This window comes from Pelodiscus sinensis, chromosome 4 (assembly GCF_049634645.1).
Source record: "Pelodiscus sinensis isolate JC-2024 chromosome 4, ASM4963464v1, whole genome shotgun sequence".
Taxonomy (NCBI): Eukaryota; Metazoa; Chordata; order Testudines; family Trionychidae; genus Pelodiscus; species Pelodiscus sinensis.
Window position 1 is genome coordinate 131458021 of NC_134714.1, and position 22209 is coordinate 131480229.

At 51.3% G+C, this 22209-nt stretch overlaps 1 protein-coding gene across 2 annotated transcripts in view; it reads right to left on the reverse strand.

The window, feature by feature from the left end:
• Positions 1 to 22209, reverse strand: part of LOC142829356 (uncharacterized) — an 82417-nt gene that overhangs the window by 54858 nt on the left and 5350 nt on the right. For both annotated transcript variants that reach the window (XM_075928919.1, XM_075928918.1), the window contains exons 2-4: positions 17238 to 17480; positions 13593 to 13646; positions 13170 to 13313 (exon numbers count right to left, since the gene is read on the reverse strand). In XM_075928919.1, the coding sequence (XP_075785034.1) occupies positions 13170 to 13313; positions 13593 to 13646; positions 17238 to 17430 (391 nt within the window). In that variant the 5' untranslated portion in view covers positions 17431 to 17480. The remainder of the gene's footprint in view (positions 1 to 13169; positions 13314 to 13592; positions 13647 to 17237; positions 17481 to 22209) is intronic.

Genomic DNA, 22209 nt, shown 5'->3' on the forward strand with positions numbered 1-22209 from the left:
GCTACCAGCTTAGTATAATTGTCAAAATTGTGGTTAGGAAGGAGGGCAGCGTAATTAGCCATCCTCAAAGTTAGGATGGCTGATGAGTAAACCTTCCTGCTGAATAGGTCCAGTCATTTGCCTTCCTTGTCACTAGCAGTGGTTTTGAGTTGGGGTGCCCTGGCTCTCTGCTACACCACATCCACTACCAATGAGTTAGGTTGTGGATGTGTAAATAAAAATTCCATCCCTTTCAAGGGGACAAAGTACTTTTTGTCTCCCTTTTTTTGGTTGCAAGGGTGGAAACGGGTGTCTGCCATATTTCATCAGTGACCTCAAGAATTGCCTCGTCCAGAGGTAGGGCTACCCTAGACTTCTGCGAAGGTTGCAAGTTCTTAAGCAGTCGGTTCTGTTTCTGCTGTATTTCAGTTAGTTGCACCTCCTGTGTGTCAGCCACACATTTGAATAGATCTTGAAATTGGCGAGCATTGTGAGTAGGTGAACAGTCACCAGAGAAGATGGCATCATCGGGAGAAGAGGATGATTAGTCTGTTGGAGATTCCCCTTGTTGCTGATCCTGCTCAGATATTTGTCCGGCTGCGGTAGTGAAGGCGTGTCCCCAGTAGGAGTGGGTGGCCTAGTGCCTATGGATGGAGCAGGTAAACTAATGTTGTCATGGGAGACATGTGGGTGGTGGTAGTGTGGTGATCTTGAAGGAGTACATTGTACGGAGTAAAGACAGCGTCAGTCATAGAAATGGTGGTTGTAGCAGTGCCTGTAATAGTTTCTCCCTGGAGAGTATGCTGGGGAATATCCTCTCCTAGTGGAATTATGGTAGTGAGAGTAAGATGAAAGTGTAGGAAATCTAGGTGAACCTGCCTCGTGAGTGCCTTGGAGACCATGTACATTGGTGCTGATGATAATACTGTGGAGATGGGGAATAACGTGGGGAGACCTGGCGGTGGTGTGAAATGGGGCTGCCATGTGTCACCTCTTCAGGGCATATTGAGTGAGGCGAAGCGAGGAAGGGCGGCTCCGGCAAAAAAGGCACCGGTTCTGGACTAGGAGAGGGAGTAATCTGTCTCCTAGACTTGTGTAATGCCTTTCATGGTGCCGGAGAGAACTGTGGTGGAATAAAGGCATTTCCAGCTCCGGATGTATTGTTGGTGGCACTGGCGACATCGGTACTGATGGGGGTGGCCCCGTGGCCGGTGCTTCGTTGTCAGTGCTGATATTGCTGGTTGTTTTCTCGGTGCCACTGCTGGTGCTGATTCTGCTCTAGGCATCGAAGGGGTTGCTGGTGCCAGTTCCCTTGAAAGAGCCGGACTCGGCACCAATGTCCTGCGGCCCACCTTGTGCTTATCGGCGCGGAGGGTGGGAACCACTTCCGAAGTGCCCGGCTTATTCCCTGCACTGATCCGCTTGGATGGCGAGTAGTGGAGTGGGGGTGACTTTCTCTTGGGCACGCTCAGGGCAGACCGCTGTTTGTCAGTTCCCAGAGAGTCTGGGGGTCAAGAGGCATCAGGCTCAATGGACTGCAAGGCCTTTTAAAGAGCAGCATCTTGAGCCTCATTTCACGATCCCGCCTGGCTCGCGCTGTAAGTTTAGAGTCGTGCTGGCATTTCTGAGGGATATGACCCTCGCCCAAAAACTTAATATATCAAGAATGTCCATCCGAAGCGGGCATCGGATCGTGACTCGTAGCGCATTTCTTGAACCCGGGGGATCCCGGCATACTGTATGATAAGGGCTGGCTAGGCAGACCTTAACTGTGAGGAGAAAAGAACCTTTTTTTCTTTTAAGAACAACTGTGAAATAAAAACTAACTGTAACTAGAAACTACTGAACTATAAACTAAACTAAACTAAACTAACTAATTCTAATCTTTTTCTGTCAGAATGTGAGGAGAAGAAGTTCACTGTCTGCAGCCATGGACAGTTAGAAGGAACTGGCGGGAGCTGAACTGCACATGCTCAGAGTCGGCGCAAACAGCACGAGACGCCTGCCGCGCATGCGTGGTCCATACTGCTGACTAGTCTCCGATCTGTGGTGTGGGACAAGCCTGACACTTACAGTGGAGCACCCACGGGGACATGACTCAAAGAAGAATAAGCCTTCCTGATGACAATATGCAATTTATTATTATCTTTCTCCCCAAGAGTATTCTTGTATTGTGGGGCTTTGGCTCTCTGTTGCGCTGCGTCCACAATGAGCGAATTCGGCTGTGGATGATTCAACAAGAACTTTGGTCCCTTCGAAGACACAAAGTATTTCTTCTCCACCCATTTACTTGTTGGAGGTACTGAGGCTGGAGTTTGCGAAATTTCCTCCGCAGCTTCCATGACCGCCTCGTCAATAGGAAGTGTGATCTTGGAGCGATATTGAGGTTGCAAATTTTTCAATACACGGTACTGCTTGATCTGCACTTCCGCCAGCTGGGCCTCCTCGCTTTCTGCCACACATTTAAATAGCTCTTGAAATTGCTTCAGGTCATCAGTAGAGGACATATCTCCAGGAAAGACTACCTCATCTGGGGAGGATGAGGACTGGTCTGTAGACAAAGTGTCTGGTTGTTGGTCGTCTGCTTCAGGCAGCTGCCCCTTGTCCAGCTCTGAGTGTTGAGCCTGGGTGGAAGGACTCTGTGGTGGAAGAACTGGCGGGTGCTGTTCCTGTGGCTCGGTAGGAAGGAATTGATAACAGAGTGAACAGCAGCAACATGGAGACCATCTAGAAGAATCTGACCGATAATGGTGATGTGAGGAGTAGTAAGGCCTATAATGCAACAATGGAGAAACGATATCAGGGCACATGGAGCCCATTAATGCTTGCAGACTATTTCTGGACAGTGACAAGAGATGTTCCATTTAATGAATATAAGAGACAAGCCAAGAAGCGCCGAGTAGACACTGAATAGGACTAAACTATGTACATAATAGTTTTTTGCCTTTTGTTTCATAATAAATTTTATTTATATAACCCTTTTGCTGATTTTTAAAGTGTTACATAAACAGGACAGGTGAAATATTATCATGTAAAGCAACCATAAACACATGAAAAGACTAGGTTTACAATTTATGATTAAAACTCTACTATCTACACAATATACATAGACGTAAAATGTAAAAACTTAAATATCTTGGAAACAGTAGCCAATCAGTTGTTTTAATTGTCATATTTGAATTCAGCACATCAAAATACATAATAAATAGCACATTTTATCTCTGAAGCAGACGACTTCTAAAAAATTGTAGACCAGTATAATCAGGGCTCGACAATCTATGTAATCTACTCGCCCGGGGCGAGTAGATTACATCCTGGAAGAGCCGGGTTCAGGCGATCTGCACATGCGCAAAATGATCTGCGCGTGCGCAGAACGCCGGACAGCATGGCTGGCGAGCAGGGCTCACCGCAGCTCAGCGAGCCCTGCCTATAATGGTATCCATAGTAACAGTCAGAACGTGTCAGTGATGATCTCCTGGAAGAGATTACACTAATTTGACACTCGTGGTGCAGGGAGTGCGGTGAGCATGCGGGTGAACAGTAGAAATGAGGCGGTGGTGGAGAAAGAGAATGGTGTCTCCCATAGTATTTTGTATCTTCCCGGTGCATTTCCCGATATGGTGACCGGGAACTGCATCTAGGAGAGTGAGGCTGGACCCTATAATGGTAGCATCAGGTAGTCAGTATAGGAGAAACTCGTTGTAGAGGCAAAGGTGACGGTGCCGGGGAGAAATTCGGAGAGGGGGAAATTGGGCTTCACCACACACCAGACTTTCCCGTGGCTTTTTTGGTGCCATTTTAGTGTTGTCATCTGCTGTTGGCACTGGCGGTGTCAGTGCCGAAAGTGTCATGGCTGTCAGTGCTGAAGGCACCACAGAGGTAGTCGGTGCTGAAGGCTTCATGGCTGATGGTGCCGGAGGCATTAGGGCTGCTGGTGCAGGAGGTGCCAATGAGGCCGTTGGTGCCAGAAATGCCCAGGAAAGAGGTGCAGATGGTGCAGATGACGGAATACAGGTATTGACAACAATCTCAGTCCTGACAGTGCCTTAACGGTTGGTGCTGACGTTACCAACTTTTTACGTTTGGTGCTTGCGGAAGCCTTAGAAGTGGACGGAACAGTGCTGGATGTACCTGGTTTATCCCCCGTACTGAGTCTGCTTGGTGGAGCAGCAAGCAGAGAGAGTGTCGGAGATGCTCTTATCTTGCAGGATGGGCCCATCTCAGGGGATGGCGCTCTATGTTTCTGCAGCACTGTAGACTCTGGCTGTGATGTAATCTCAGGAGGCTGAAGTGCCTTATCAAAAAGGATCATCTGCAGGCACATTTCCCTATCCCTTCATGCTCTTGCCATCAACTTAGAACAGTCAGTGCATTTTTCTGGCACATGCGCCTCACCAGACAGCGGATATATGCCACGTGGCCATCCAAGGCCGGCATGACTTCATGGCAAAGGCTACATTTCTTGAAACCTAGGGATCCAGGCATTGTGGAAGAGACTGAGGTTCACACCTCTTCACTTTTTTTTTAAGCTGTAACAAATACTAACTATAAGCTAACAACTGTATCTCTATTTTAAACTATTTGCAAATGAATTCCAATCAGAAACAAAGAGAATTGTAGGAGAGTTGAGGAGCTCCATCTATGACCAAGGACGGTTAAGAGGAACTGGTGGGAGCCAGACCGCATGCAACAGGCAGAGGGTGCGAACGGCATGAGATGCTAACTGCGCATGCGTGGTCCGGCTGACTAAGGCTACTAAAAGTCTCCAATCTGCAGTGCCAGGATGAGCCTGACACCTACAGTGGAGCACCCACAGGGACACCACTTGAAGAAGAATTACTTTTCCAGTGTAGGACCAGACTGCACAGAGCAGCCAGCCACTTCAGAGCAGCCCAACACCGCTTTAAGCAGCTGGCTGCTCCCTATGGCTCTCTGCTGTGCGCTCTGAGAGCAGAGGGAGGCTTCACACATTTCCCCCTACCCCAGCAAAATCTCTCAGTTCCTATTGGCTGGAAACCAACCAATTGCCCCAGGCCGCTGGCCCCAGGCCACCGCCCCTTTCCGACCAGATCATCACTCAAAAGCACTGCATCCCCATCCCGCAGGTCACAACTTCCTTCCATATCCTGGACATCCCCGTTTCCTACCCCAAGCTCTTTTCTACACCAAACCTCATTCCCAGACCCCGTACCTCCTCCATAGAATAGAGAAGCCTTTGATCACTTGCCAAAACCTTAGAAAGTACACATACTCACCGTCATAAATTATTGCCTACTCTTGCTCTAAGGTACCACAGGACTCATCATTGTTTTTGCAGATACAGACTAACACAACTACCCCCTGAGACTTGCTGGAACTGTTGTTCTTGGAGGTGTGTTGTACAAGTTCTTCTGCAGTAGGCTGAGGTGCACCCAGCACCCAACAGTCAGATTCTTTCCTTAGCAGTACCTGTTGGTATAGCAGGTGCACCCTCTGCTCTCATACCGCGATGTACAGGTACAGAGGGTGGAGTTGCCCCCAACCTTCCTCAGCTACTTCTTTCTGGACAGATTCCCATAGAGATGGGAAGGAGGGCAGATCATCGTAGGACCCTGTGCAACACATCTCAAACAGCAACAGGTAGAAGTCCATTAGGAATCATGTTGTCTTCCCCAAAGCGACCTTTCCCTTCCCTCATAGCCAGGCACACCCAGTCCATTTCTTTGTAGGAGACTCGCAAGCAGTTTGAATTGGATGTGAGCTTGGCGTCTACTTGAACAGAGATGGGAGAATCACACGACCAAGTGTGGCACTTTCCCAGGGTTGCTGAGAGATAGCTTAGTGAGGAATGAACAGATGACCAAGCTGTCTCCTTACAGAAGTCCAAGACAGGCACATAAGCGATGTACACTGTAGAACCTGCATGAGACCTGGTTGCTTGAGCTAATACTCTACTTGGGACTGTCACATTAGCCAGGTGGATTAATGAACAAATGCAAGCTGAAATTGAAGAGGAGATTCTCTGGGAGGACACAGAACTGCCTGGAGTCAGATAAGGGCCTGAAACATAAGCCCACGTATCACAGGCTGGCTGTGAGACTTGAGGCCTAGGCACAATGGTCAAGACTTTGCTAATATAAAGCAAAGTGAAGCTGTGAGCAACAGGCTGGCCCTGTTCACAGAAGTTGGCAAGAACAGAACTAATAACAGAGAAACATTGATAGCCAAGAGATACCAGGCACAGGCCGTAAACACGTTCCAGAGGGGTGGTAACAGAACACTTTGTGAAGAAACATCTCAGTACAAACACACACACACACACACACACACACACACACACACACACACACACCTCAGATAAAAGGAACATACCAACCCACATTCAGGACAAGGTCCAAGTCTGCTGTGTTTGCTACTTGAGCAAGTAACAACACACAAAAGCTGCGTCTAGACTGGCATGCTTTTGCGCAAAATCTTGCCGCCTGTCTACACTGGCCACGAGTATTTGCGCAAGAACACTGACTTTGTAATGTACAAAATCAGTGGTTCTTGCGCAAATACTCTGATGCTCCTGCTCAGGGATTAGCCCTCTTGCGCAAGAGGGCTAGTGTAGACAGCCACATTAATTTCTTGCGCAAGAAAGCCCGATAGCTAAAATGGCCATCAGAGCTTTCTTGCGCAAGAGAGCGTCTACACTGGCACGGATGCTTTTGCACAAAAGCAAATCTTTTGCACAAAGGCACATGCCAGTATAGACTCACTCTTGCGCAAATACTTTTAACGGAAAAACTTTTCTGTTAAAAGTATTTGCACAAAATCTTGCCAGTGTAGACGCAGCCAAAGGGGACAAGCACAGAGTCGAACGGTTCTCATCACTGATGGAGCAGAAGACCTGTCAGGACACCACTGGTGATGCCTGACTACTACACTGCCCATTATTCTGCCTTCAGCCTCCATGCGCAGTTGCAAGGTTGTTCTATGTGCCTTAGCTCAAGGTAAAACCCCAAAGCTCTTCTTATATCTAAATATTTCTCCTCTTTATGAGGCTTTCCAAAGGACATGGGTAGGCAAGTAAAAAGAACGGTTACTTACCTGTAACTGTTGTTCTTTGAGTGGTTGCTCATGTCCATTCGAAGTAGGTGTGCACACCGCGTGCACCGTGACTTCCGGAGCGTTTTCCCTAGCGGTACCCGTAGCGCCGGCAGGGCGCCCCCTGGAGTGGCGCCTCCATGGCAGGGCATAAGTACCCCTGCCGGCGCTGCCCCACCTCAGTTCCTTCTTACCGCCGTGACGGTTGTTGGAGAGTCTCTATCTCTCTTAGTTAGTTAATGGTTCCCGTTCTTCTACTTGTTTGTAAATAGTTCTATGAGTTAGATAGTTAGATTCTTTGTATTCTTCCTTCCCCCCCTTGGGGGTGAGGAATGCCAGGGCCACAAGGCTTCAAGACGTGCGCTGACTGCGGGAAGTTTATGCCTAGAGGCGACCCACACAACAGCTGCCTCAAGTGTCTGAGTGAGGCTCATCTTGCAGCCGCCTGCAAAATCTGTAAGTCCTTTAAGACCCGCATGAAGAAAGAAAGAGTTTCCCGCCTCAAACTTCTCCTCATGGAGACAGCGCTACAACCGATTTCCACGCGGGAGGCCCCTCACCGGTAGCTTACCTCCGTATCTAGATCTCGGCACCGGTCTCACTCTCCTCCATCCAAGAGGGTGAAGAAGTCCCGGGGAAGATCCCCGTCAAAAAGCCGGCCTCGGTTAGATGCCGCGGTGCCGGTTCACCGGTGCACACATCGCCCGCAGTGCACCACAGTCAGCGAGGAGGCCTCGATAGTCCCAGCCACCTCCCCTCGCACGATCCATCCACGCCGGACACATTTGAAGCGGTGCAGGACCTGATTAGCCTCACGACCTCCCCTCCGTCGTCGGTTGAGACGGAATGGTCGAGGTCCCCCTCGCCAGGGGTAGAGCTGGCTACGACTTCACCCCCGCATGGCTCAGGTCGACATGCCAAGGCGACTTATGCATCGGGACCACCCCATGTGGGGTCAGTACCGGTCGCTACTACAGCACCGCTCCCAACACCAGGCCACCACTCCAGGGCAGCTTCGGGCCACTCTCGGACTTCCGTGCAGCTGAACTCCTTGCCAGCCTCTCACCTGGCTGCACCGGTGCCGTACCCCCGTAGCCGTGTGGCGTCCACTTACGCATCTCTCTCCTCCACGGCACCGCCTCCCCCGGTACCGGACATGGGTACCCCGGTACCGCACGCTACAATGCTGTCTCTACCAGCACCGGGCTATGGGTACCGCTAGGGAAAACGCTCCAGAAGACGCAGTGCACGCGGTGCGCACACCTACTTCGAATGGACATGAGCAACCACTTGAAGAACTGCGTGGTTCATATGAAACTTGTAATCCTGGGGTGCCGACCCGTGGCTTGACAGAACCGGGACGGAATCCAGAACCACTCATGTCATCTGCTCTCATGGCCAGGCCATTCTGAGCCGCATGCAAGCTCACGACCTGCACGGTTCCGCTCACAGCCCCCAGCACACTACGTCATATCCTGCACATGCAGGCTGGGTCACACACAGGGTCCCAGCCTGCAATTGCTAGCAGCGGCTGCTGAGTGCAGGCAGCGGCAGTGGCTCAGGTGTGGCGCCAGCACCAGAAGCGGTTCCGGGACCTGGGCATAAGGTTAGTGGGGGAGGGGGATTGGGTTAGAGCAGGGAGGGGAGGTGTCTGGCTCTGGGGAAGGGGATTGGGTTGGGGGGTATGTACCTGGATCTGGGGAAGGGGAGGGGGATTGGGTTAGAGGGGGAGTGTGCCTGGCTCGAAGGGATGAGGCACTTGGTTGGGGGGGGTGTGCTTGGTTCTGGAAAAGGGGAGGAGGATTGGGTTAGAGCAGGGGGGATGCCTGGGGGAGGGGAGGAGAGGGGAAGAGCAGCTAGCACACTTCCTGAGACCCAGGATCCCCAGGTACTGGCCCCAACTGACTCTGTCCCCTCCTCCTGGCCAGACCCTCCCACGAGCACCCTGCCCCCCTGTGACGATGCGTCGGGATTTTCCCGTCTCCTGCACCCCCCGAAATGGCATGAACAGACTCCACCAGACACTAGAATGCAGGTTGTTTATTGCCCCTCCAGTATATAGCACAGCACAGATGTAATCTGATTACAGGAACTGGGGGCTAAGAGGCCTCCATGCCCCCCTTGAGATAGGGGAGTCCCAGCCCCCCGCCCCCCCCAGCTCCTTCTCCCCTGCTTTCCAGACAGGAACTAACTCCCCCTCTCCAAGCCCTGCCCCCAGCCAGGGCAGCCTTCCCCTTCCTTTGTTTCACCCCATGGGGGGTTGGCTGGTTCAACAGGTTTGGAGTCCTCTTTGCATAATGAGGTTTTCCCTGCTGGGTCTTGCTCCATACAGCAGAGGTCACCACAGCCTAGCAAGTACCCCCACTACGTCACACCCCCACCCTGTGCCCGGCCTCCACCAGCACTGCTGGGGCCACATTAGTGAGGCATGGGGGGTTTGTAGCAGTTGTTTTTTTGCATATTGCTTGTGTGGCCCTGACTGACTTTTCTGTGGGTCAGTGACCCCTGACTCAAAACAGATTCCCTGCCCTTCTCAGAAATAAAGACAATGCAGAAACTTTTTGTGTTTGACATATTTTATGTAAAAATGAATCCTGGCAAACAAGCCCCCAATTGGAGCCAAGCCCACATCTGGCTGCAGCATCATAACACTCCTGCACTCCCCCCAAGCCCCAAACCTGGGACTATCATACACTGGAACCCCCTGCCCTGAGTCTCTCACATCCCCTAACCCCTGCACCCCCACATCCCCGGTCTTCTGTCACAACACTCCTGCACCATCCACATCCTGCAAATCTGTGTCTGAGCCCATCATACTCCCAGCCTCCCTGCCCTGAGCCCCTTACACCGCCAATTCAAACTTCTGCACTCTCACAGCCACAAGCCTCTGGCTTGCTCAGCACCCCAAACCACCCCCTGACCCCAACACTCTCCAGCTTGGAGTCCTCTTCCTGAGCCAGCATCCTCTCTCTACTTCCTCCTGGACCCAAATTCCCTCCCAGAGACTGCACCTCTCACCCCTTCCCAGTGCTTTTTTTGTGAGCCACAGTAGTAGTGGAGACAGCATGTTGTTGACCAAAAAAAAAGGGGGGGGGCAGGGCCTTGAAGACCCAGAGCAAAGGTGTTAACCAAAAAAAAAAAAAAAAGCCATGCCCTGGGATGGATGTACCAGCACTGTTTTTCCCCCAGCACAGTGCTCCTTTTTTTTTTTCCCCCCTCAATATCTGCTCCGGCTCTTCATGCTGTCTCCACTGCTATTGTGGCTCTTCATCTGGAACAGGTTGGCAACCCCTGCTGTAAACCATCTGTCATGTTATTGGATTCTAAAGATCACTGCTGCACCCATGGGGGGGGGAGGTGTTTGCCCCAAACATCTGTACAAAAGGGATCATGTGAGATGCTGAATGAAAGCTTATGCTCTACTAATTCTGTATGTTCTATTCATGTACTTGTATAATATCTGTATGTGGAGTTATAAACATGTATTCTGAGTTGATGCTGGAAAATTCGCTGTCTGAGACAGAACAATGGGCAAAGAATGCTCAGCCAATGGCTATGCTAATTAGCAAGGAGACAATGAATCTCTAGGTGCCAATACACACCTAAGGAATGTGACTGATACCTGCAAACCAGCCCGGGCATAAGAGCTGCCAGCATGTGAGACAGAGATAGGTCACTTGACCATGTGACCTGCTCTAGCCAGGAGGATGCCAGGAGAGGTATATAAGTGCCATGTGGCACCCTCCATCTGATCTTCAATTCAGCTCTGATCCCAGATGCAGGGAACAACCGAGCTGGAAAGAACCATGGATAGGTGTACATAGGATGTACACCAGAGACTTACAGGACAGCAGTTTATAGTATCTCTGCTAAGAGCCTGCATTGAGAACTGGGTGATTCGATGCATGTAATATATTCTCCTTAACCTCACTCTCATGCTTTTCTTTCTTTTAGTAATAAACCTTTAGATTTTAGATTCTAAAGGATTGGCCCAGCGTGATCTTGTGGGTAAGATCCAGAGTGAAAATTCATTGGGATCTGTGGCTGGCTTCTTGGGACCAGAAGACCTCTTCAGGGTAGGTGAGATTGGGTTCTATAGTGTGTTGTAGTTGCCAGTGCTGAATTAATGCACCAGAAACTGAATTTGCAGGTAAACAACAGCTTATACAGGCCCTGATTTTTCTTCTAGAATAACTTTTGCTGACTTTGGTTCAGTCTTCAGGTCTTGCGCCCGACCTGTGCTTCAGCCTCCCTTTCTACCACAATGCCAAAGAACCAGGACTCGCGGACCACTCATGGATGCACAGCTAGAAGCCAGGGCAATTCACTTATGTCCCTCTTTCTGAGAAACATTAAAGAAGAAACCGTATCACAGCTGTCCTGTCAGACTGTTGTAAGATACCGATACAAAGGAAAATCCTTCATTTTTGAAGTGCTGGCATTCTGAGGTCCTCAGGGCTATTCTGGGTGCCCATCAGAGCCTTTTGGGAAACCAGTGGATTGGTGCATGTCTGACAGTATTTGCAATAATATTGTGACTCGCCTGTACATATATTTTACCTGCTTTTACATTTCAATAAGTCTCATTTCACAGCTAATAAACCCTTAGCTCCGTGGCCATTAACCAGTCATGGGGGCACGGCCAGTCAATCATGAGGCAGTGTTCCTAGCCCCTCCTCCCCCTCCCCCCCAAACAAGGAGCCTGAACTGGCACTACAGCCTCCAGCAAAAATGGAGTTAGCTCCGGCTTCCTGAGAGGTGGGGACGGGGAGTCCAGCGGATCCGCGTCAGATCCAGCTTCTCAGGAAGCATGCTCACTGAGAAGCTGGCTCTGGTGTGAAGCCTTAGCACCCCCACCCCCACCACACACCGCAGGAAGCAAGGCAGCCAGCATGGGGAAGGAAGGGAAGAGAGCGCGCTCCTCCTATGCCCACAGCAGCACGTGCGCTTTCTTGTCTTCCCTTCCTTCCCTGTACTCTGGGAAGCGGGGGAAACGGGGAATAGTTAAGACGGCAGTGGAGGATCCGGAGAGGCTGGATTCTTTAAAGGAGCCGCATGTCCACTTCGTCCAGCACTGCCTCCAGATCCTGCCCCAGAGATCCTCGTCCCTGGAGATACCCACATACCAGCTGAGCTACTCCTGCCCCCCTCTCCTGTGGGCAGACCCCCACCAGCATCCTGCTCCTCCCCGGCCAGACTCCCAGCAGCACCTGCTCCCTTCCACTCACCCCCCGAACAATGTCCCATCCTCCACAGAGGCACCGCACAGTTATAAACCTTCTGCCCTGAGGAATTTTTTTCCGTAAAAAGCCCCATTACTGATTTTACAGGCCAGTTGCAGACTTACAGGGTGCCATCTCCTCCCTGCACCTTAAACACCTCTCCAAGGTGAGGGGTGCCCCAGTGTCACACAGACTAGAACTGTAACTGCCCCCAGTCCTAGCATGGGCCACACAAGTGACAGGGATCTTTGCTGATCCTTCCACTTCCATCCCCACACTCCCCACACAGACTGACAGACACATCCTGCCAGGACAGGGTCCAGTCTAGTGCCTTCTAACTAGTCACTTTCACCCAGAGGAATCCCAAAGCACTTTACAAGCCGTAGAGATGCTGGTCCCCTCCCCTGCCAGAAATGCAGCTGCCTCTGGGGTGGAGCAGGAAAAGCACAGCCCCCCACTGAACCTGACTCTGCAGCTCTCTGCTGCAATCGGGCTCATCCTGCCCCATCGCTGCAGCGTCCGGGCATTTCCATGTGACTCCAGGAGCAGCAGAGAGGAGCCCACTGGGCCCATGGAGCCTTGGGCTCTTTTCTGGGTCCCTGCTGTGGCCAGGGAGAGTTACAGGTGCTGGGTGAGTCACAGCCCCCCTGCAGCTCCTCCCCCGGCCCTGCCCAGCTGCTGAACAGTCGGTGTCCAGGCCCCTGCGCTGCAGGGATGGCCGAGGGATTAAAACACAGAGAGCAGAGCTAGTGACCCTGTCGGGAGGTGCTTGGAGTGCAGGGAGGGGGCAGTGGGAAGTTATTTCCCAGTTATCCTCAGGGAGGCTTGTGTCAGCTTCAGCCTTTTAGCCTTGGAAGGGCTGGTTTTAGTGCCACGTGTCACAGCCCCACAACAGCTCACCTGGAACTGGCCTTGAACGCACGTTCACCACACTCCACTCTGGCACAGGTCTCAGCACACACCAGCGCAGCAGCTCCAGGACTGTGTCGACCGAGGCGGCGCGTTGTATCAGCTGCTCCCGATGCCACTCCACAAAACGTTCCCCTGGGCGGAGGGACATGGAAACACCCCACTGAAGCACGGGGGTTGGTGCCAGGCTGCTTGGGCTTGTTCCCTGCGGCTGTTTAGCCAGAGCCCTGGGCTGGGCTTGGGACAAACCTGCCCTGCCCTTGGGGCAGTTCCCGAACACCTCAGGAGTCACCCTCCCTCCCCGAGGAGCAAGGGGACCTGCTACTACCCCCGGCCTCTGTGCAGCCTGCTCCCTGCTCACCCCCTCAGTGCGGCTCTCAAAGGGTTAATCCCGCTGGGCGGTTGATAACTCACCTCTCGCTCCAGGGCTGGTGCTGGTGGATGGTTCCTGCGCCCGGCTACTGCCACCTGCAGGGGAGAGCGAATGGGAGAGGGAGCAAGGGCTGACTGACTGGCACAGAGGAGATCTCAGAGCCAGGAGACAGGGGCTGTAGGGACACGTGGATGGAACAGCCTCCCTACTTCCCTAGTCACATTTGAGCACCTAAATTTCAAAGGTCTTTCCAGGCTGTCAAGCTGGTGGCAACCTCTGGTCAAGCACAGAAATGCAGACACTTCTAGGGTGGCCAGAGAGGAAGTGTGAAAAATCAATTAGGTGGTGGAGGATAATAGGTGCAGACATAAGACCAAGTCTCAAAGACCAGGGCCATCTCTATAAAATAGTCATGTGGTCACTTTAGCCAGTCCTGAGATGGAGCGCAGCGACCCTTTATCAAGAAAAGGTTACTTACTTTGTAACTGTTGTTCTTCGAGATGTGTTGCTCATGTCCAGTCCAGCGAGGTGTGCATGTGCTGTGTGCAGAGATTTCTGGAGCTTTTTTTCCCTTAGCAGTACCTATCAGGGCAGCCGGACAGCCCCCTGGAGTGGCACCGGTATACTGGTGAATATATACCTCTGCTGGCCCTCCACCCCCTCAGTTCCTTCTTGACGGATACTTCCAACATGGGGAGGCGGGTGGGATGTGGAATCTCAAAAGAACAACAGTTACCAGCTAAGTAACCTTTTCTTCTTTGTCGAGTGCTTGCTCATGTCTAGTTAGGTGACTCCCAAGCCACACATTAGGAGGTGGGGTCAGAAACCGAAACAGTGATGGACTACAACACGGCCCTCCCTACTGCTGAGTCATCTCTAGCCTGTTGGGAAATAGCATAGTGAGTTGTGAATGTATGACTAGAGGACCAAGTAGCTGCTCTGCAGATGTCAACGATAGGGACTTGTGCTACAAACGCCATGGACGAGGCGTGTGCCCTTGTGGAGTGAGCCGTCAGCGGTGGCGGCTCCCATCCCGCTGCCTCATAGCAGGCTCTGATACATGCGGTTATCCATTCGGACAAGCACTGAGCTGACACAGGAAGACCTCTCGTTCTTTCTGCTATGGAAGTAAAGAGTTGTGGAGACCTCCTAAACTCTCTTGTCCTATCAATGTAAGATGCTAAGGGTCTCCTTACATCCAGGGAGTGAAGAGACTGCTCTCTTGGGGCGTGTCTAGACTGCATCCCTCTGTCGGCACAGGGATGCAGATTAGGCACATTGAAATTGTTAATGAGGCGTGGATTTAAATATCCTGCACTTCATTAGCATAAAAATGGCCAGCACCGTTTTTTGACACAAAGCTTTGTCAAAAAAAGGCGGCAGTCTAGCCGCGGAGCTTTCGAAAAATAAACCCTTTTTTGAAAGATCCTGTATGCCTCAAAAACTGGTATACCAGCACCACTCCAGAGGGCTCCCTGGCTGGCCTGATGGGTACTGTTAAGGGAAAAAAGCTTCGGAAATCCATGCACATGGCACACGCACACCTCACTGGAATGGACATGAGCAAAAACTTGAAGAAGAACCTCCTAATAACACCACACAGGAGTTTAGGACATGAACAGAAGGGGGAAGGTTTTACTTGTTGAGAAGTGGGACAATATCCCTTGATGAATCAGGCTGTTCCCTGATGTCCCTGCCAGAATCAGCCAGTTGGGGAGAAATTAAGTCAGCAAATGGAGATGCTCATTGTACAGGGATTTGCAAAAGCACTGCTATTCTGTGAATAGGTTCACGGTTCCAAGTGAGGCAAAATAAGAGCTACCCCTGGCAATTAATATCTCACAGGGGAGGTGCTTTTAGATCTGTTTCCTGGCCCAATGCGGCACTCAGAGGAGGTACAAATGATCCTAGAGAGCTGAGCCAGGGACAGCTCTGGGACAGGCTTAGGCTGCTGCCCTTCGGGGCACTGGAGGTGGGGTATTTTTGTTGATTACAGCTATCTACCTTCAAACTCTTCAACAAGGGCAGAGTTTGTTTGCCTCAGGGCCCTGTAGAGCTTGTCCTTGTGCTCCCTCCCCATCTCAGCACCAGCTCGTACAGCTTCTGCATTTTCTCCACATTGGTTCAGCTGGTCCTGATGCTCTCATATTGCTCACTGATTAGCAGGTTGGCCGGAAGAGAGCAAAGCAGTCTGTCCATATCTATGACTCGCTGGATCGGCTGCTCTTGGTGCCGGTCAACAAAGTGTCCCCCTGAATGACAATTTTTAAACAAGATCCAGTGACTGACTTTAGTGTCCACAGGCCAGTGGGGGACGTGCAGGGAAAAGGCTCCACCCCCTCCCTGCCCTTTTCAAACTCTGCCAGGGTCCCTTGTCCCCCACGTTCACACAGAGCTGCCCCTCTGCTCCCTGCAGTGCTGGGCTGTCACCGTCCCCAGCCCCTGCACAAGGGCACGCAAGGCACAAGGCTCCTTTGGGCCCCACGTCCCCTTCACTCCCACCCAACCCGCAGGGACAGGGCCCAGTCCAATTCTCTGTCACAAAACTTCCCTCTGGTGCCTCCCCCCCGAGGAATCCCCAAGCACCTTACACACTGCAGAGATGAGGAGCCTGGCCGGGGGCAGGGAGGGACATGAACAGCTCTGCCCATCCCCACACAGCTGGCAGGCAAGGAAAGAGGCAGCAGTTTCTGGCAGCTGGGAATCAGCCTGGGACTCGCCATCGTGTTAGTCACAGGCACAGCAGAGATCTCAGAGCCGGGGATCAAAACAGAGCAGATCTATCACCCCCATCCTAGAGCCCTGCAGCCTCATCTCCCAGCCAATGGGAGCCCCTCAACCAACTCCCACATTCAGTGCTAGACACACACCCGTCAGGAACGGCCTCGTTAGTACTCAGCCCGACCTTCAGATGGGATTAGTTGACATAGGAAGGGCCTTGCCAGTCCCACACTCTTCTCATTTCTCATCCCTCCCCATCTCTGGGATCAAAATTCCCATCTCTCCCTGCACCAGCTGCTTCTTCCCCCTGAGAAATTCGGACCTTCTGGGAGGCCTGAGCAGGGCTGGGGAGAAATGTTGCTCACCCAGCAAAGATGGAAGGAGCCCAGGAGTGCAGAGCCGGGTGGAGATACAGGCAACCCTCCCCCCCCCCCCCCCGACACCACCCACCTCCACCCTCTCTGGGCAAACAGATGAGCTATGAAGTTTGGGCCTGGGCCAGACTTCGCCCTCTCCCACATTCTGGAGGGGGCAGAGTCTGACTGCAGGGTGCAAACACCCCAAGCCACATGAGAAGCCAAAAGAGCCCCGTGGGGCCCGATCCCCATCACAAGCGGGTATGCAGAGCCCTAGGATGGGAATAGGAGCTGCCTGCAGAACAGCCCCAGCCCGCGGGGCGTGTGCAGCCCGGCTCCGCACTGCGCCAGGGGAGCCAGCTCTGTCTGGAGTGCAGGGGACAGCTCCAGCGACTGAAACAGTCTCAGCCCTGAGGGCAAACGCCCCCCCCCCCCCCCACTCCCTGCCCATTACACAGGAACGTGGGGCTGCTCAACCATCCATGCCCAGCTTGGCTTCTGCCGTGAGGGGGCGGGACGAGCAGCCAGAGAGTTGGTCTAGAGCCCCCTGTGGGACGGGCTCAGGGAGATCCCCTTGGGCAGCAGATTTGCCCTTTGTCATTGATTTACCCTCCAGCTCTTCCACCAGGTCTATGTTTGTTCTCCTCAGCGCCTGATAGAGCTGGTCCTTGCGCCACGTGTCCCAGCTCGGCACCAGCTCGTACAGCTTCCGCATCTTCTCCTGGCTGCTCTGCTCAGCTCTGAGCTGCTGGAATTGCTCCTCGCTCAGCACGCATGGCCGAGAATGATGGACTATGCTCATGGCAACAGACTGCACCAGCTGCTGTTGGGGCGACTCGAGAGAACGTTTCCCTGAAAGTCAATCAAATAAATCCTGAACTACTGTTTTGGGGAACAAGGTTTACAGGGCTCATGGTCAGTGCGTGGGTTGGTCACAGTGAAGAGTCCCCCTTGAAGCAGGGCCTCCTCCTCTTGTAATCCCCCCCTAGTGCACACTTGGTCCAAACCATTCATTGCCTCTCCCCATCCCTCAATATCGGTGCTGCTCTTTGGGGTGCAGCCCATTCCACCCCTCCCTCCATTCCCCCTTCCCCGACGCACCCGCAGTGCTGGGAGACAAGTGGACCGGCAAGACCCCCAATCCTGAGCTTCTCTGACCCCTTTCTCTCCTTGCCTCCCGCTTCCAGCTCCCTCCTCCCAGATTTCCCCCTCCCCTCTCCCACCCTTATCCCGCCCCCCAGTTATCATAGAATCATAGGACTGGAAGGGACCTCGAGAGGTCATCGAGTCCAGCCCCCCCGCCCTCAAGGCAGGACCAAGCTCCGTCTACACCATCCCTGACAGATGTCTATCCAACCTGTTCTTAAATATCTCCAGAGAGGGAGATTCCACCACCTCCCTTGGCAATTTATTCCAATATTTGACCACCCTGACAGTTAGGAATTTTTTCCTAATGTCCAATCTAAACCTCCCCTGCTGCACTTTAAGCCCATTACTCCTTGTCCTGTCCTCAGAAACCAAGAGGAACAAATTTTCTCCTTCCTCCTTGTGACACCCTTTTAGATATTTGAAAACCGCTATCATGTCCCCCCTTAATCTTCTTTTTTCCAAACTAAACAAGCCCAGTTCATGAAGCCTGGCTTCATAGGTCATGTTCTCTAAACCTTTAATCATTCTTGTCGCTCTTCTCGGTACCCTTTCCAATTTCTCCACATCTTTCTTGAAATGTGGCGCCCAGAACTGGACACAGTACTCCAGCTGAGGCCTAACTAGTGCAGAGTAGAGCGGCAGAATGACTTCACGAGTTTTGCTTACAACACACCTGTTGATACAACCTAGAATCATATTTGCTTTTTTTGCAACAGCATCACACTGTTGACTCATACTCAACTTGTGGTCCACTATGACCCCTAGATCCCTTTCCGCCATGCTCCTTCCTAGACAGTCGCTTCCCATCTTGTACGTATGGAACTGATTGTTCCTTCCTAAGTGGAGCACTTTGCATTTCTCTTTATTAAACCTCATCCTGTTTACCTCTGACCATTTCTCTAACTTGCTAAGGTCATTTTGAATTATGTCCCTATCCTCCAAAGAAGTTGCAACCCCACCCAGTTTGGTATCATCTGCAAACTTAATAAGCGTACTCTCTATCCCAATATCTACATCATTGATGAAGATATTGAACAGTACGGGTCCCAAAACAGACCCTTGCGGAACTCCACTTGTTATCCCTTTCCAGCAGGATTTAGCACCGTTAACAACAACTCTCTGACTACGGTTATCCAGCCAATTATGCACCCACCTTATCATGGCCCTATCTAAGTTATATTTGCCTAGTTTATCAATAAGAATATCATGCGAGACCGTATCAAATGCCTTACTAAAGTCTAGGTATATGACATCCACCGCTTCTCCCTTATCCACAAGGCTCGTTATCCTATCAAAGAAAGCTATCAGATTAGTTTGGCATGACTTGCTCTTCACAAACCCATGCTGGCTATTCCCTATCACTTTATTACCTTCCAAGTGTTTGCATATGATTTCCTTAATTACCTGCTCCATTATCTTCCCTGGGACAGACGTTAAACTGACCGGTCTGTAGTTTCCTGGGTTGTTCTTATTCCCCTTTTTATAGATGGGTACAATATTTGCCCTTTTCCAGTCTTCTGGAATCTCCCCTATCTTCCATGATTTTTCAAAGATCATAGCTAAAGGCTCAGATACCTCCTCTATCAGCTCCTTGAGTATCCTGGGATGCATTTCATCAGGACCTGGTGACTTGCTGACATCTAACTTTCCTAAGTGATTTTTAACTTGTTCTTTGTGTATCCTATCTTCTAAACTTACCCCCTCTCTGCTTGTATTCACTACGTTAGGCACACCTCCAGACTTCTCGGTGAAGACCGAAACAAAGAAGTCATTGAGCATCTCCGCCATTTCCAAGTTTCTTGTTACTGCTTCTCCCTCCTCACTGAGCAGTGGGCCTACCCTGTCCTTGGTCTTCTTCTTGCTTCTAATGTATTTATAAAAGGTCTTCTTGTTTCCCTTTATGCCTGTAGCTAGCTTGATCTCATTTTGTGCCTTTGCCTTTCTAATCTTGCCCCTGCATTCCCGTGTTGCTTGCCTATATTCATCCTTTGTTATTTGTCCTAGTTTCCATTTTTTATATGACTCCTTTTTTATTTTGAGATCATGCAAGATCTTCTATGGTCAATAAAGAGAGGGGTTTTTTGGCAAAACGTGTGTTTTTATTTGACATCAGGAAGGGGGGTTAGGGAAGGGAAAGTGGAAGGACATGAGGGTGGAATAAGGCACAAGGCCCCAGTGGGACATACCAGGGAGACTTCATTCCTCCTCCATCTAGAAGCTGTCTCTCAGGGCCTCCCGTATACTGACAGTCCCCCAATGGACCTCCCGGCTGGCAGCCATGCGGGGCTGCGCAAACTGGCCAGCCAAGTGGTGGGCCTCTGCCATCCAGCCTGGCAGGAAAGCCTCCCCCTTCCTCTCACACAAACTGTGCAGCACACAGCACGCTGCCACCACATGCAGAATATTCCACTCGGAGAAGTCCAGGAGGGTGAGGAGGCATCTAAATCGGGTCTTCAGCCGGTGGAAGGCACCCTTCACCACGATGCAGGCCCTGCTGAGCCTGGCATTAAAGGCCTGCCAGGAGGGGTTGAAGTATCCCGTGTAGGGCTTCATGAGCCAGAGTTGTAGTGGGTAGGCCGCATCCCCCATCAAGCAGACAGGCATGTCCATGTCCTCGACCCTGATGTGGCAGTCAGGGAAGAAAGTCCTGGCGTGCAGCCTCTGGCACATGGAGGGGTTGCGGTAAACCTGCACATCGTGTGCTTTGCCGGACCAGCCCACGTTAATGTCCACGAACTGGCCCTGGTGGTCAGACACAGCTTGCAGGATGACCGAGATGTATCACTTGCTGTTGATGTACAGGGAGGCCTGATGTTCCGGGGTACGGATGGTGATGTGCATCCCGTTGATTGCCCCCTCCCCATCGTTGGGAAAGCCAAGGGTGCCAGAGCCCTCGATGACCTCATGTGCATGTCCCGTCGCTGCAGAGCAGGGGCAAGCCACTCACAGAGCTCGAGGAAGATGTCCTTCTTCATCCTGAAGTTCTGGGTCCATTGTTGGTCTCCCCAGCGCTCCAGGACGATGTGGTCCCACCAGTCGCTGCTGGTGTCCAGATGCCAGATGCAGCAGGGCACGCTGGTGTCCAGCCACTGCTCCTCTATGGCCCCCAGGGGGGTCCAGAAGAGGACCCGGGGGTTGGGCTGCAGCAGATGCTGCCAGGCAGTCTCCAGCACTTGATGCCAGGCTTGCAGCAAAACATCCAAAAGAAGCACCAGAGTGCCCAGGGGTGCCGAGTGCTCCAAGGTGCCAAGTGCTGTGGTGTCCCGAGTGAGGGCAACCAAAGCAATCAGAGAAAAAAAATGCTTTGCTGTCCCTCAGCGAGGTAGGCAAGCAAGCAGGGAAAGCTGAGAACAGGATGATAAAGGGGGGGGGGTCCCTTTAAGCACAACCACATGAAGCAACTACTGACCTGATGCCCTGCTGGAACCAGTTTAAGCTGGCCTTAAATGTGATTCAGCGTTCAATCAGTGTGGACACGCTATTTCAAAATAGCAAAACGCTATTTCGAAATGCATTTTGTGTGTAGATGCGTTATTTCAAAATAACTGATTTCGAATTAACTATTTCAAAATAAGATATTTTGAAATAACGCTGTAGTGTAGACACCCTTAGAGGGCAGGGTTGCACTTAAATGAGAGAAGATAGTCCAGGTCAAGTAATGTGGGGTTATATTTTATCTTTTGTCCATACTGCAACAGGCTGTTTGCAAGATCAGCAGAAGAGGAGGGTAGCAGATTTCTGTGGTTCAGACACAGTCTCACCCAGATACTGGTCATAACTTACGTATGGTTTCCCGGGCCTGAAAAGGGGGAACTTAGGTCTGGACCTCTTACCCACACAGGATGCTGGGATAAATACTCTCAGACTCAGCAGATGTATTATTAAATACAAGTCCCAAATAATTGGTTCAGGCTGAGTTGAGCAATTAGGACACAGGTTGGGATAGATAACCACAAAGACCCATGGCAACGAATTGACATATACGATAAGCTAAGAGCAGTGATATATTGACCAATAAGAAAAGAACACTTCAGCATTAGAAACTTCACCTAATGAATATACGATGGGTCAGCAGGGAGGAGAAGATGTAGTCCTTGGAAGGACCAGAACGAAGGCCCATGGTGATGATGGGGAAGTTGGAGGTAATGAGAAAGATGATGAGCTAACACCTAAGATTGTTCTAGAAGGAATGATGTAAGTATATGGTAAGGAAATATGAATGTACATTCCCTGTCCTATGAAATTGAGGTGTTTGTGACTGTGCTAACCATATTAATAAACTGTAAATATTGTAAATATTCAAGAGTTTCTATACTGTGAGTGTTGCAACAACGCACATTAGGGTTCCCAATCACAGAATAATTGAATACTCGGCCTGATCGTGGGACAGAGAACCCGTCAACCCTAAAGGTGGGTAATTAGAATTTAACAA